This window comes from Artemia sp. Qi Xiang Cuo, chromosome 6 (assembly GCF_049724085.1).
Source record: "Artemia sp. Qi Xiang Cuo chromosome 6, ASM4972408v1, whole genome shotgun sequence".
Lineage (NCBI taxonomy): Eukaryota > Metazoa > Arthropoda > Branchiopoda > Anostraca > Artemiidae > Artemia > Artemia sp. Qi Xiang Cuo.
In genome coordinates this window covers 47,770,404-47,786,510 of record NC_142799.1, presented here as the reverse complement: position 1 = coordinate 47,786,510, position 16,107 = coordinate 47,770,404, and the positions used below count along the sequence as shown (strand labels likewise).

Sequence of the window (16,107 nt, the reverse complement as noted above, 5' to 3'; positions counted from 1 at the left end):
CCTTGCAGAGCACATTTTCGAAAAACCAGACCATACTATTTGGTTTAATCAAGCTAGTCTTATTTCGAATGATAAGGGTATTGTCCAGCACTACAGAGAAGCTGTTGAAATTTATAAATACCAACATTTAGGTCTAGCTTTAAACAGAGATTCCGGTGATTTAAGAATAAATGAGTCATATTTCGGTTTTCTCAAAGAGAAGCCGATACTTTAGTGATCCCTGAAATAAACCTTGAACCACTTTCTCAGTCATCTAATCAAACACGTGAACAACCCCTTAGGTCTCAAAGGGTGTCTGCAAGAAATGCCTTAATAAAAATACGAAATCAAATGACATAGTTTTCCAACTTATTTAATTGCTGGTTCGTTTTGTTTTTGTTTTTCGAGTGAATGAATTGATTCCTTTCTTTTGTTCAGTTGTTCGCTAGTATCCGTCGATGGCAGATCATATTTTCTGGATTTTGTGCAAATCGCGGATATTGGCGAATAACTCGCTTTTATGGTTGTTAGGTATTTGGTTTTAATTCTTTTAATTTTTGGCTTTTATTGATACATCGTTTCGTTTCGCGCTGAAGAAGAGAGGCGTTTGTCCTCTCGAAATATTCGCTTCGTTTTTTCAGTATCTTCATTTGGCCTATAAAAACCCCATTTTTGCTCGTTTTTCTTTCTTTATGTGTTTTCCAGAGAAATTGCCTACGGATTGCTATAATGAGCGAAAGGTTGAGATGGCTAGGGCACGTTCTGCGGATGAAGGATGACAGATTGCCGAATATTGTCCTTTTCGGCCAACCGTCTAGGGCTAAACGGAAAGCAGGTCGTCCTCGTCTGGGGTGGGAGGATGTCATAAAGAAAGATTTAAAGGAAATGAGAACTTGCTGGGAGGGTGTAAAAAGGGAGTCTTTGAATAGATTTTGAGATGAAGCGTGGCTGTGGGGATGTGAGGTCGTTCGCGGTTGGGGATGTCATAAAGAAATATTTAAGGGAAACGGGAACTCCCTGGGAGGGTGTAAAGAGGGAGGCTTTCAATATATTGGTATGGAGGAGGAGCGAACGTAAGTGTGTTGTCCTCAGGCGGTTTGGTGCTGCGGTGAGCTGTTAGTAGTAGTAGTAGTAGTATCTTCAAATACTCTAAATCTGATAATCGACACTTGAATTCTTCAACCCTCTCAGCCTTTGAAAAACTAGCATTTGCCGGAGTGGCACCGTCGCTTGGAACAATCTAATTATCTATAATTAGGCCATAATAAAAAACGGAGACCTTCAGGGGATATCCCTGACAGCATATGTACAAACTTTGTTATTGAATATTTACCCTTTTTACATACATACTGTTAAAATTTTTGACAGTTTTTTATTTCGAGATTTTAAGACCCACCAATTTAGGTATTCAAATGCAACGACCCCGATAGTAATCATTATGTCTATACTAGTCTGAGAACCTCTTGTTTTTTGTTGTTGTTGTTTTTTTTATCCCCTTTCCATATTTAAGCATGCAGCTTAAGGCAGCAACCATTAGTTTTTCACAGTGAGAATCGCCCTTCCGATTTTTTTTTTCATAGCACTCTCTCCATTTTTTTTTTTTTCGCTTCGTAGGCCTATGGACCAAATTTTAATTCCACACGAAATGGAAAGGAATTTTTCTATAAGAATCAAATAAACTCGGACTGATTAGCGCTATTTATACTTCAAAACAACATAATTTAAGTTTTTTTATCTTCATATCTTGTTTTCTTTTACTATTTATCGACATCGGTCATATTTCTGTAGTTCAGTCTCATTGACTGTAAAGCTCTCTTGGTTCATTACCTTCAATCGATTTCATCACAGTAAGTTAATAAAGTTAAAGCATTAATCTTGTCAACATTATTTAGTAATTCAAGTCATAAAAAATGCATGACTGTCACATATAAAGTACAGTATTCAATTTTATTGCCATGAATAAGTCACTCTCAGGTAGGCTATTCATGTCTCAGGTAACCTAACAATTTTTCAAGGTCGCAACAACTTAAATGGTAGGAAAGAAGATAAATAAATCTGGTCAATAAAGGAACAAGGGCGATTGAGGATAAAACCCATAGACTAGTTAAAATGACGCAAAAAAAAAATACCAAGAAGTTCAGCTACCTAAAACTACAACATCTTGTAAATTTAATAATTCCTTCGAACTAAATTTCACTAATCGATAGTATTATTTAGTTCAATTCCAACGACTATAGACAGGGTCGTATCCATTATTTTTGCTTGGGGAGTAAAAAAAAAACAATAATAATAAGCGTTAAAAATTTGTTTAGGCCTACGTGCATTTTTGTTGAGCTTTTACGTGTAACAAAATGACTATTTTAACACAAAATTAAGGATTAAGAAAAAATATTAAAAGGCTAAAATGTGATTAGAATCGAGAATGTAACCAGACTTTCACCTTTGACGGAAGGGAGGGGTTGGAACAGAAGACCCGATGAAGCCTTTGGTTATATTACATCCATGTAAATAGTTAAGAGTCATTCCCTCTTTCAAAATATCATATAAGTCACGCAATATTTTTCGGCACTTTCCTTTAAAAAAAAAGATTAACCATAAAAATGAATAAGAAATGAATAAGCCATTTAACAATTTTTAAGTATTGAAATGACCTTAGAATGCAGAAACAAACAATTTTAGGATAAAACTCGACTCTATTAATGTTTAGAGCTAAAAAAGGAAAAAACAATAACAAACAACGCATCGGAAGCATCAATTGTGTTAATGGGTTATCAAGTTAAGAGCATCTTAGAATTTTTCATCCATAAATCATTATGAATGACTGTTTTATGAGTCTTGCATAATTTCACAAGACATAAGAACTAAAAGAATTTCCTCAGACAAACTACTGCCAAATCTCCAGATAATAGATCGATCTTTAACACAAGGATCATTCAGTTCAAACTGTCCTTGTAGTAAAGTAGAATGCACCACCCCCGTATCACGCTGATTGTTCCAATTTCATTTGCTTTTGCTAAAGTCGTATCATATACTTTGGTTAAAGGAAATCAATGAAAATAAATAATAGTATCCTAAGCAAATATTCAAAAAAGACGATAGGCTGACCAATTACCTGACGAGAATGGGCTAGGTACAGGGTTGCCACCAGCTCAAAAATAAATCCCGATTTTTCTTCTAAAAAAGTCCCGGAACACGGTTTTTAGACTATACAAAATAGGGCTGCACAGTGATAGCTTAAAAATCAAAACGCGTAATTCGAAGTACGGTGAAACGTGGTTTCTAGTTGTAACTAATTGTCAATATTCCTAGTATTATTTCTGTGAAAACGTTCTGGTGGACTAGTAGGATCTACGACAAATATTTTAGGTCAAAGCAATTAACCAAAGTTCCGAGAAAACGTGTGACACATCCACGTTTCATCGTTATTTGAATTTCCCGCCCAAGAATTGATGTCACGCTTCGCAGCCATATAGCGCGTCCAGACTAACCAATTTCTGGAAAAAATAGGACGGAAATCTGGAAAAAGGAAAAGTCGTCCAGACTAGGCGGTTTTTTCAAAAACTTGGTGTTTTTTTTCAGAAGATATCTGTACAAGTTTATCGGCGCTATCCTCATCAAATCTGTTTTTCTGAGCCAAAACCTATAGAAAACAAATTTAGAGCCTCAGTTAGACAATTTACCTTTTTTCTATTCAAAACCGTCTTAGACAACTATTTTTATTTATCACTTATCGTGTCTTATCGTCTCCTTCTTCTGGCATTTTTTTCCAAATAAGCTGTCCATACTACCACTTCCGTCCCATTTTTCCATTTTCTGACCCTCTGATTCTTCCTGCCCAAAAAACGTAAAAATAGGACGGGAGACCTGTCTACATTCCAAGATTTTCGTCTCATTTTTTCCAGAAAATGAATAGCCTGGACGCGCTAATATTCAATATGGCTTGGCAAGTGGTAAAAGTTGCTTTGTATCCCATCTTCAGATGTCACTTTTCTTTTTACCATGCCTGATTTTCTGTTTAGCAAAAGTCTCGCCAATCAAGAAGTGGACAGCGGAACTATCATTTGTCTTACAAAACTATCCTCTTGAAATAAGTATCCTTTTGAACAGAATAAATATAATACAGTACGCTTTTTAATTACTTTTCTGAGATTAACTTTGCCCGAGGCATTACATGGGGCAAAATGAACTACAATGACAAGAAAAGAAAATCCTCGCTGTTTTTGTTTTGAATTCGCCGCACGTCGTTACATTGGAGTTGAATTTTTAAATGTCAAATTCCGAACGAAAGAATCGTTGCTCCAGTGTGCAAGCGCAAAATCCAGAGGGAACAAACAAAAACAGAGAATATTCGTGATATCGTACAGAAAAAAAATGGTAGACTATCAGTCAAAATCGTTGAAAATCTCTTTTTAATAAAAAAAAACCTGGTTTTTAGCAAAAATCCCGGTTTTTAGCAAAAATTCCCAAAAATCCCGGACACAAAAAAAAATCCCGGACTGCAAAAAAAAATCCCAAAAGCGGGATTAATCCTGGACGGTGGCAACCCTGGCTAGGTATAAAATTTTAAGAGAAGGATTAGTCCTTACTCCGTCATAAGCTCCTTTCTTCACCCATCACCCCTATCCCTAACAGGGAAATCCTGCTTGCGTGACCTCATAGTGGTATCAGCGTGGACCTTTCACGAGTTTTCCAAACCAAAACCAAGAATGCTAATAGCGCTACATGGTGACCCTGAGGAGTAATACCCCTTGAGGAAATTATAGCCTAGAAAACGATACAGCATTTGCACTACAATATGATCAATTGATAATTCATTTGGCTTTGGTCTGTTTTGGCGGGCTTTTTGGGGCCGATTTACCTCTTCCTCGCTAAGTTATCTACTATAGGTTGCCTCCTCATTGCAGCATAATATTTGTAGGCATGAATACATAATGAGTCGGAGGTAATAAGCTTGGAATTGTTTGTGCAGGATTTCGACTCTTGTTGATAGAAGAGCATCGCCAAGTGTGGAAAACCATGTTGTGACCAATATGTAAAGAAAATTGCGAAATCATTGAAATATGAATTATGGAGGTGCAAAGTGAAGGCTATGGATAAAATTGCTGAAGATCTGGATGATGCAGCCAGACCGCATAATAGGTTAAATGCTGAACTGGCATGTTAAAAAACTGAGAGGGAATAGTCAATCTGGACTTGTCACAGTTAAAGACAGGAACGGGGCCACAATTAGTGTGAGAATGTGCTAAACCGTGGTAGATACAGGGAATACATAGAAAATAATGAAAAGTTGGTGACAGTTTGGATGTGAGGGATGATTTATTTGGGAGGAAGAATTATTCACAGTACTAAAAGGGTTAAAAAAATCAAAGCCCCAGTGTGGTAAAGTGAATTTTTACCACACTATAAGCTTTTTAACAAATGTTAAAGCTGAAAATGTGATAGTGAGTTTTTAAAAGGGAAGTACCTAGCGATTTTAAGAAAACTTTAATTAAACCCCTGTATAAGAAAGGTGATAAGAATGAGTTTGGCAATTACAGAGGCATCAACTTGGTTTCTGTTGGAGGCAAATTACTTAGTATGATGATACTTTTTAAACTGAGAGATGCTGTAGATAAAGTTTGAGTGAAGACCCGTGTGGCTTTATGAAGGAGAAAGAGTGTGGACTATATTTTCACTCTTAGATTAATAAGTGAGAAAGGCCCGAGTAATTAAACTCAGTTTTATAGATTATGAGCAAGCGTCTGATTCACCTGATACAGGAGCTTTAGCAAAAGTACTATCATTGTAGGGTATATCAGATAAATACTACTATTACTAATAACAACTCACCGCAGCACCAAACCACCTGAGGCCAACACAGCTACGCACGCTCCTCCTCCATCCCAATCTATTCAAAGCCTCCCTTTTTACACCCTCCCACGAAGTTCCTATTTCCTTTAAATCTTTCTTTATGACGTTCTCCCACCCGGGAAGAGGACGACCTGTTTTCCATTTAGCCCTAGACGGTTGGCCGAAAAGAACAATCTTCGGTAATCTGTCATCCTTCATCAGCACAACGTGCCCAAGCCACCTCAACCTTTCTTTCATTATAGCCCTAGAGAGCGGTGTTGAACCACATTTTTCGTATAGCCTATTGTTTGAAATACGGTCACTCAGCCGGGTACCAAGAACAATCCTTAAGCAATTTCTATGGAAAACATCTAGCAAATCTTCATCCGCTTTTCGGAAGACCCATTCTTCAGAGCCATATTTGACCACTGTCATCAGGGTAGCTTTTAATGTTCTAATCTTGGTTTGCATACTAACCTTCTTATTCTTTAAACCTTTTTTTTAACTGTAAAAACACCATAAGCCTTGGCTATTCTACTTTTAACATCTTCACTGCTCCCACCATCTTTACTTTCTCCTCCCCATTTGTTCCCGTGGTCTCCCATTGCCTTTCCTGTGCTCCTTAAGACAAAGTCCATCAAAATAATCCATTAAAGGGGGATAGAACACAACCCTGCTTAATTCCTGATCAAACAGTTCGTGGTAACGAACTGTAAGTAAGGAGCGACCCGGCTCAATGGTAACTGAAACTGTAGAAAACGGAATTTTGATACCAATAGATACATCGAAAGAATCAAATTTTAATGCTGATTTCAAATATATGTTTCATCAAGTTTAGTCCTACCAATCAAAAGTTACGCGCCTGATAAAATTTGGCCGATTTTCGAAAAAAGGGGGAAAGACCCCCTAAAAGTTATAGAACCTTAATGAAAATCACACCATCATATTCAGCGTATCAGAGAACCCCCTGCAGAGGTTTCAAGCTCCTATCTACAAAAATGTGGAATTTTGTATTTTTTTGCCAGAAGAAAGATCACGTATGCGTGTTTATTTGTTTTTTTTTTGTTTTTTTTTTCCCAGGGTTGATCGTATTGACCCAGTAGTCCTAGAATATCGTGGGAGGGCTCATTCGAACGGAAATTAAATTAACGGACAAGTATGTGTCCAATAAGAGAGTCAATCATTCATACTCCTGCCATTTACCCGTGCCCCAGCCATTTAAACATTTGCCTCTCAATTACTTGGACTATCTGTTTTGGCTTTTCTCTGTCTACAATTACCCAGCCCAGTCTTGATGCAACCTATTGCCCAAAATACTTGATAACTTCAGTTCAGTTCTAGGGCCCTTTTCAAGTGACCAAAAAAATGGAGGGCAACTAGGCCCCCTCCCACGCTCATTTTTTTCCCAAAGTCACCCGATAAAAATTTTGAGACAGCCATTTTGTTGAAAATATGATAACTATGTCTTTTAGGATGACTTAATCCCCCGAAGTCCTCGGGGAGAGGGCTGAAATCTTTTAACTTTGCCCAATGTTAACATACAGGCTAGTATTGGTTTTTGGGAAATATAGAGACGTGTTCAGGGGGAATTTTTCCTGGTAGCGGGGGTCAGGGGGTGGGAGGTCGGGGGTTATATGGGAGGATCTTTCCATGAAGGAAGTTTCCATGGGGGAAGGGAAATTTCTATGAAGGGGGCGCCGGATTTCCCAGCATTATTGAAAAAAAGATCAGAAATTATATATAAAAAAAAAGTTTTTCAACTGAAAGTAAGGAGCAACATCGAAAACTTAAAACGACAGAAAACATTACCTTAATGATTGGGTTCACCCCCTAGTCGATACATCTCTCTTAAAGCCAAAGATTTTTTAGTACTTCCGTAAGAGCTATTTATTCTAATTAACGGCCTTTGTGATTAAGGGTCATTTTTAAAGAATTGGAACAAAATTCAAACTTTTGCTTAAAGAGCGAGGTATTGACTAGGGGGCAAACCCTCTAATATACGTATTAAAAATATATGACTATAGAAGTTCGTTACGTAAGTTAATTCGTAAGTTACGTATATTTATTACTAATAAAAACGTTCGTAAATAAAATTAAACAAGTTTCGAGAAGGCTATTTAACCAAATAAAATTAAAATTAATATGCAAATTTTATTTTAATTATTCATGTACGGTGAGCCAAAATCAAAACCTGCATTAATTCAAAAACGTTCAAAAATTAAATACAAAAAAAACAAGTTTTTTTTTTAGCTGAAAGTAAGGAACGATGTTAAAACTTAAAACGAACAGAAATTATTCCGTATATGAAAGTGGCTGTCCCCTCCTCAACGCCTCGCTCTTTACGCTAAAGTTTGACTTTCTCACAACTCTATTTTTTTTTTAACAATAAAAAACTTTAGCATAAAGAGCGAGGCATTGAAGAGGGGACAGCCCCTTTCATATACGGAATAATTTCTGTTCGTTTTAAGTTTTAACGTCGTTCCTTACTTTCAGCCGAAAAAACTTTTTTTTTTTATTAAATTTAATACAAAACCAGCTGCTAACCTCACCTTAACCGCAGCAGTGTTATTCTCGTACATAGCACTAATCATTTTAATGTTTTTGTATGGTATACCATACAAGGATAAAACCTTTAATAAAGCTCTTCTATCAACAGAATCGAACGCTTGCTCATAATCTATAAAACTGAGGACCAAAAGTGTTTGACAACTCAGGCACTTCTCAATTATTAACCTGAGAGTGAAAATTATGGTCAACACATCCTCTACCTTTTCTAAAACCGCACTGTTATTCTCTTAAAACTTTGTCTACGGCAACTCTCAGTCTAAAAAGTAACATATTACTAAGTAATTTGCTACCTACAGAGACCAGACTAATACCTCGATAATTCCCACACTCACTTTTATCCCCTTTCTTACAAAGAGGCTTAATTAAAGTTTTCCTAAAATCGTTAGGTACTTCCCCTTTTCCAAAAATCTTATTCATAATCTTAAGTAACTTATTTCTAACCTCAGAGCCACCATATTTAAGAAACTCATTTACCACCCTATTAACACCTGGAGCCTTATTATTTTTAATCATTTTAGTACTGTCGCTAATTCCTCCTCACAAAACAAATCTTCCTTCACATACAAGGTACCGTATCACAAACTTTTTCATTTTCCTCTATATCTTTTCCTGCAACTCTATCTCGGTTTAGCAAATTCTCAAAATGTTCTATCCATCTCTCTTCAATTCTTTCCTTATCGCTAATTGTGGCCCCATTCCTATCTTTAACTGGGCCGAATCCGGATTGACTTCTCCCTCTCAATTTATTAACATGTCAGTGCAATATTTTACAATTATGCCGTCTAGCTATGTATCACAACTATGCCGTCCTCGGCAATTGTATCCATGTCCTCCACTTCACACCTCCTTAGTTCATGTTTTAATGCTTTCTCCACTTTCTTTACATTCCTTTTGTTTTCATATGATCTGTCATTCAGATAATTCTTGTACAAGTCCTTTCTCCTTTCTATTAAACATAAAGATTTTCACTAATATTCTTAGCTGCAGTCCTAGCTTTCTTCCCTAAGACATCTTCAGCAACTTATTGGTGCTATGTACCAAAATAACATGGCTTCGATTAAGGTAGGGAATGAGGTTAGCAGCTGCTTTCGCATTAAATCAAAAGTTAAGCAGGGTTGTGTTCTATCCCCATTTATATGGATCATTTTGATGGACTCTGTCAGGAGCACAGCAAAGGCAGTGGGGAGGGAGGGGGGGGCAAGGAATCAATTGGGGAAGTAAGACTCTCCTGGACTTAGATTATGCTGATGATTTAAGTATACTAGATGTAGGTGTTGGCGAAATAAATGAATTTTTGGAGGTTTTGAGAGATCAGAGTACAAGAATAGATTTAAAAATTAATGCTAGGAAGAATAAGTCACTAAGACTAGGAAAAAGTGAAGGAGAAGAGGTGATGTTGGATAATGAAAAGATCGACCAAGTTGACAGCTTCACTTACCTAGGAAGCATTATTAATAACGACGGCGAAATAATGGCAGTGAAAATTTTAGAAGTAGAATAGCCAAGGCCCAGGGCGTTTTTAAAAGTCGATAAAGTTTACACGAACCAAGATTAGAAGATTGGAAGCTACAGCAATGACAGTGGTCAAGTAAGGTTCAACAGCGTGGGCGCTCCAAAAGACGGAGGAGGATTTGCTAGATGTTTTCAAGAAAAATTGCCAATAAATTGTTTTGGGTACCCGACTGACTGACCGTAGCTTAAACAGTAAGCTGTACGGAAAACGTGGTTAAATCCAACTTTCTAGGGCTGTAATAGAAGAAAGGTGGAGATGGCTAAGATACGTCCAGTGAGTGAAGGGTGACAGATTGGCAATGATCGTCCTTGTCGGCCAATCATGTAAGGCTAGAACGAAAAGAAGGTCGTCCCCGAATGGGCTGGGAGGATGTTGTAAGAAAAGATTTAAAGGAAATGAAGACTTTTTGGGAGGGTGTCAAGAGAAAGGCTTTGAATAGATTGGGATGGAGGACGAGCGTGCGCAGCTGGGTTGGCCTCAGGTGGCTTGGTGCTACATTGAGCTGTTAGTACTAGTAGTATCCTTATCATCATATAATGTTTTTGTCTCTTTTATTACAAACTGATCTTTCCTATGCTAACCTGTTGCAAAATGTCGCATTTTTATCTTAATAATGAATTTTATTAGCAAGACACACATCTTCTCAATTAATGTCTTTCTCTTCAATTTCATTCAACGTAAGTATGTTCAGCCGCAAAATAATTTTGTTCCATCGGTTGAATATCTTCAAAAATACATCAATAGTAAAGGGAAAAGGGGACTGTAATTGTTTTCCAGCATTTTGATTTTCAAATGAAGTCTTTTTGCTTTATTTTCTTGATTTTTCCAGAAAAAAAGTTTGTATTATTTTATTTAGGCTAACTCCTTTTTCTCGTTTGCTTGCATGTAGTATATTAAAAATACACAAACCTTGTGCATAGGACTACATACCTTTTTCAGGTTTTTGTACTGCATTGTAAATTTGTTTTAAGTGGTGTTTTGTATTATTGTAAAAACACAGGGATCAGTACATCACCTACACTGCAAAAAAAAAAAAAATACAAATAAATCATTCTAATTTCGGGTAAGTCTAAAATCTTGCATGAAACTACCACAAATCAGCATTGATAAATAAACGAAATCCATAACGAACAGAAATTACAATAAATAACCGAGTCAAACTCAAAACGAGCAGAAATTAACATGAATAGGGCTCAAAACCCCTATGCCTTCCCAAGACCAGAACATAATTTTCTCTTTACTGAAAAATATAAATGTTTTTACTTTTATAACTTTAATAAGTCAAATAATATTAACTTTTTGATTACTAAATATCAGTATACGTATATTAGACTGACAATACACATTCATTTGTATTTTTTCCAGTAAAGTGCAAATTATGTTCTGGCCTTGGGAAAACATAGGAGTTTTGAGCCCTACTCGTGTTATTTTCTGCTCGTTTTGAGTTTGATTCGGTTATTTATTGTAATTTCTGTTCGTTTTGGGTTTCATTTATTTCTCGATGCTGATTTGTGGTAGTTTCACGCTTGGTAGATTATTTGATTTTATTTTTGCTCATTTTTGGTTTAATGGAGTTCTTTACTTTTCTTTGAAAAACTTATTTTGTGGAAAAAGTTTTTTTTTAATCAATGTATGTTCGTTTTATATTGACATAGTCTTTTCAGGGAAAAACAAACTAATGCTTTAAATCTTTTCGTTTTTTTTTAAGACTTTGTAGTTTGGCCTGAATATTTTTCAGCAATTTTGAACAACATAAACCCTTTTAAAAATCTGGACACAAATAGTAGTGTTTAATTTAGTTTCATACCTCCTCTAGTTGACCTGGAATAGAAAACTTGATACCATTCGCAAAAAAATCTGTTTACTTTCTTTGAAACCTTGGATACAGTAACGGTATTTTGATTTAGTTAAATTTTAAGAGCAGAAGTAGCCCCGAAAGTTTGAACATAATACCCTCAGTTGTTCCTGGGACGCTGCAGAGATGCCTTATTAGGAATTAGCATTAACACAGGGCATTTTGATTCAATCTCAAGGCAACATTTAGTTTTTAAACATAATTGGCAAATGGGAGGGTGGGCGTGGTAGGGGATTAGTTGCTCTCCAATCACTTTGACTATTAAAAAGGGCATTAGTCCTTTCTATTTTCAATCGAATGAGCGTTTTTCGAAGTTCCTATGAAAACTCCTTCGATACGAAGTGCCCTGGTCTAAAAAAAATAAAATAAAAATAAAACAATGTACCCACATCGATCTTTACTATAAAAATGTCAAGCCTTACTATTACTTTCAACTATAACAAAGAATACCAGCGCATCCAATATCGCACCGAATGAGTCTTATTTGAGTTTCTACGACTACACTTTCTATAAACGCAACATATGCCCCCAGGGAATAAATTACAACTCTTGCCCTGAGGGCTGTGAGGGGGTTGTCATCCTCAAAGACCTAATTTCCAGAACTTTCAACTGCGTTAAAGAAAATGACTGTTTCAAAATTTTGATTGGATGTGTTTGGGGAAATGGTGGGCGTGAGAGGGGCGTTAGTTGCTCTCCAATCACTTTCAATTATGAAAAAAGGCACTAACCCGTTCAATTTCCATTCGAATGAGCCCTTTTGAAGTTTCTACGACAACGCTTTCAATAAAAACCTTATATGCCCACAGGGCATACATTACACCCCTTGCCTTGAGGGATGGTGGGGAGGGGGGAGTGTTGTCATCCTCAAAGACCAAATTTCCAGAACTTTCAACTACATTGAAGAAAATTGCTATCTCAAAATTTTGATTGGATGTGTTTGGGGAAATGGTGGGCGTGAGAGGAGGGTTAGTTGCCCTCCAATCACTTCCGACTATTAAAAAGGGCACTAGCCCTTTCAATTTCCAATCTACGACAACACTTTCTATAAAAACCTTATATTACCCAGGGCATAACTTGCAACCCTTGCCCTGAGGGCTGTAAGGGGGTTGTCATCCTCAAATACATAGTTTCCGGACCTTTCAACTACGTTGAACAATGTGGTTATCTCAAATCTTGATTGGATGTGTTTAAGGAAATGGTGGGCGTGAGAGGGGCGTTAGTTGCCCTCCAATCACTTTCGACAATTAAAAAGGGCACTAGTCCTTTCAATTTCCAATCGAATGAGCCCTTTTTGAATTTTCTATGACAAAACTTTCTATAAAACAAAAACCTTATATGACCCCAGGTCATAAATTACAACGGTTACCCTGAGGGCATTGGAGGGAGCTTCTTCCTCAAGATCATACTTCCCAGACTTTATAACCACTTCGAACAAAATGGCTATCTCAACATTTTGATTGGATGTTGTTGGGGTTCCACCCCTGTTTCTTTTCTTTTCAGATAAATGACCCATTTTCTTTTCTGTAATTATATTTGCCTATAAGATAATTTTTAATCCTAAGTTGAATTCTGGTTGCTAAGGTAGATTCATTCGCAATAAGTAAGCTTTGAACTAAATTCTATTTTGGACTTCCTGGTCTGAGCCATTGAAAGGTAAAGTCAAGAAAAAGTAGAATGGATTTTGAATGGGGATTCAGAGGATTGGCTGGGCCAAGCGAAGGTCCACCCCTATGAAAAGTTGCTGTACAGAACGAATTTTTGAGTTAGTCTACATTAAGATACCGTTTGGGGAAGGAAGCCTATTCTTTTTGTTATATGTTACCTTTGGAAGATTACAAGTAAGATATTTTCTACAACTGTGTACTAATTTTTCAAGAACCCAGACAGGTTAGGAACAGAGTTAAGAGATACTGTCATTATTATATTTACAGAGGGGTTCGTTACCTCCAAGGAGATAGTTAAAGATTTTTAGTGGTGATCCGGGTTGGGTACACACTTGGCCTTAGAATTTGGCCATTTGATCACTCGATCACGTTATCCTACCCTGGGGCAGGGTATACTGTAAATTGGGTATTTCCAAACCCGATATTTACAGAACCGTTGTGGTAAGTGCGGGGATCCCATTATAATATTTGGCGCCGCCGGGGGCTTTCCCCTCCAGTAAGTGGTGTAGCACCATTTTTACACCAATAAGTGGTGACACCCATACCTTACAACACCAACAGATGTGTTTGGGGAAATTGTGGGTAGAAGAAGAGTGTAAGTTAACCTCCAATCATTTCTAACTATCGAAAAGAGAAAAGGCTCATTAAATTTTCAGCTGAACGAGCCCTCTTGGAAGTTTCTGCGGTACCGAAAATTATAAAAACTACATATGCCCCACGGAAGTAAGGTACAGCCCTTAGCCCGAGGTGGGTGTGAGAGGGGGGTAGTTGTCCTCCAATCACTTTCGATTATTAAAAGGGGCACTAGACCTTTGAATTTCAAATCGAATGAGCCCTTTTTGAAGTTTCTACGACAAAGCTTTCTATATAAGCCTTATATGCCCCTGGGCATAGCTTACAACCCTTGCCCTGAGGGCTGTGGGGGAGTGTCCTCATCAAAAACATAATTTCTATCTGGAAATCAACTACGCTGAACAAAATAGATATCTCAAATTTTGATTGGATGTGTTTGGGGAAATGGTGGGCGTGGAAGGGGCGTTAGTTGCCTTCCAATCAGTTTCAACTATTAAAAAGGGCACTAGTCATTCCAATTGCCCATCGAATGAGCCCTTTTCCAAGTTTCTACGACAACTCCTTCGATACGAAGTGCCCTGGTCTAAAGAAAATAAATAAATAAATAATACATTGTGCCAACATCGTTCTTTACTTAGGCAGCGCGATTGCACTGCCTATGATCGCTGATCAAAGTTTATGTTATTTGTGCCTTTCATTTATGTTATTATACTGTGTTCATGGCCGTAAATTTGGCTTTAAAATACACTTATCTATCTATCTATCTAATATATAGAATAATTGTACCAAAGACATTTTGCATGCAGGCCCACTATACTTTACCCCCCCCCCTAAAGGGGGGGGGGGTTGACACCGGTCACCATTTTTTTTATTCCCAAAATTATTTGCCTTGCCGTTAAACTAACAGCTCGGTTGAAATACTACCATAAGAGTTTTACTATTTTATGAAGGAACAACTGGAAAAAATACTCACTTGAAATGCAGTAGTTTTGCTGCTTATGGTACTCTTCTCCACGTTGTTATTGTTTTTGGGAGCATGCGAAGGAGTTTTAAGAGATTTTACATGTGACATTGAGCTGCTAACTGCTATATTTCTTTCCTTATAATATTTATCCGCTTCTGGGTCAATGACTAGAAGTTTGGTTTCATTAGGTACTGCTTTTATCTTCTCTATGACCTGCAAACAAATCAAATTCTTCTTCAATCAAAGTCATTACTCGCTGAAAAAAATTTCCCAAAAACCTAACCAAATAAAGACCAAGACAACTATGCAAAAAGACAGAAAAAAGTACAGCCACAGCAGGTTTAGTAAATACTAAACTCGCGCCAGGAAAAATTCTTAGTTGTCAAACGTGATCATAACCTTATAGCCGTAGTCGGTGCAAAAAAAGAAAAAGAAAATAGCAACTTGTGTTTGGATACATAAACTTGTCCTTCCACTAACCTAGATTAAAAAAGGGTTAATTTTTAAGCGTAAATTATGTGAGACTAAATATAAATGATTACTCGGATGGCTCGGCAGTCAAAACTTTATGGAGGGAGGGGGATCAAACAATATCCGGGGAAGGGACTGGGTTCTGAAAATAACTTTGAAGGACCACTGATCCACACTTTCTTATATTTTAATATCATTTTATACAGTTTTTTTCAACCTTCTCAATAGGGAGAATGGTTATCAGAAAAGTCATGGAGATGGATAGTATGTGCAGATATGTAGATATCAACTAGTTACAAGTATGATATGGGTATGATTAGCCAACTCATAACATGTTCCAGAGATCTTTGGCTAAGGATGAAAAAGAATGGAGGAAAAAATTGGAAAGAAATCGAGCGTGTTTTCTAAAACGAAGATATGTTCTCATTGGCTATTAAATTAAACCTATTCTTATAAGCAATATTTTTCTATAGCCCTATTCATTACAAAATTACCAAGTGTTTTGCTATGAAACCCTAATCCCAACAAATGTTAAGTTCAATAAAATTAAAACTATTTGCAAAATATAGTGGCACTAGATAAGGATATATTTCACAAACAAGAATCATTATTTATAAGTTTTTGTTGACTGTGGTGCCTTCCTTTACATGTTTCAAACAGTCATGGTGATGAGAAAAAAAGTAAATAATTA

The 16,107-nt window shown here is 36.8% G+C and overlaps 1 protein-coding gene across 2 annotated transcripts in view; it reads right to left on the bottom strand.

Annotated features, from left to right (window-relative positions):
* Positions 1-16,107, bottom strand: part of LOC148951301 (putative PDZ domain-containing protein PDZK1P1) — a 173,403-nt gene that overhangs the window by 74,834 nt on the left and 82,462 nt on the right. For both annotated transcript variants that reach the window (XM_089090782.1, XM_089090783.1), the window contains one exon: positions 14,955-15,158. In XM_089090782.1, the coding sequence (XP_088946908.1) occupies positions 14,955-15,158 (204 nt within the window). The remainder of the gene's footprint in view (positions 1-14,954; positions 15,159-16,107) is intronic.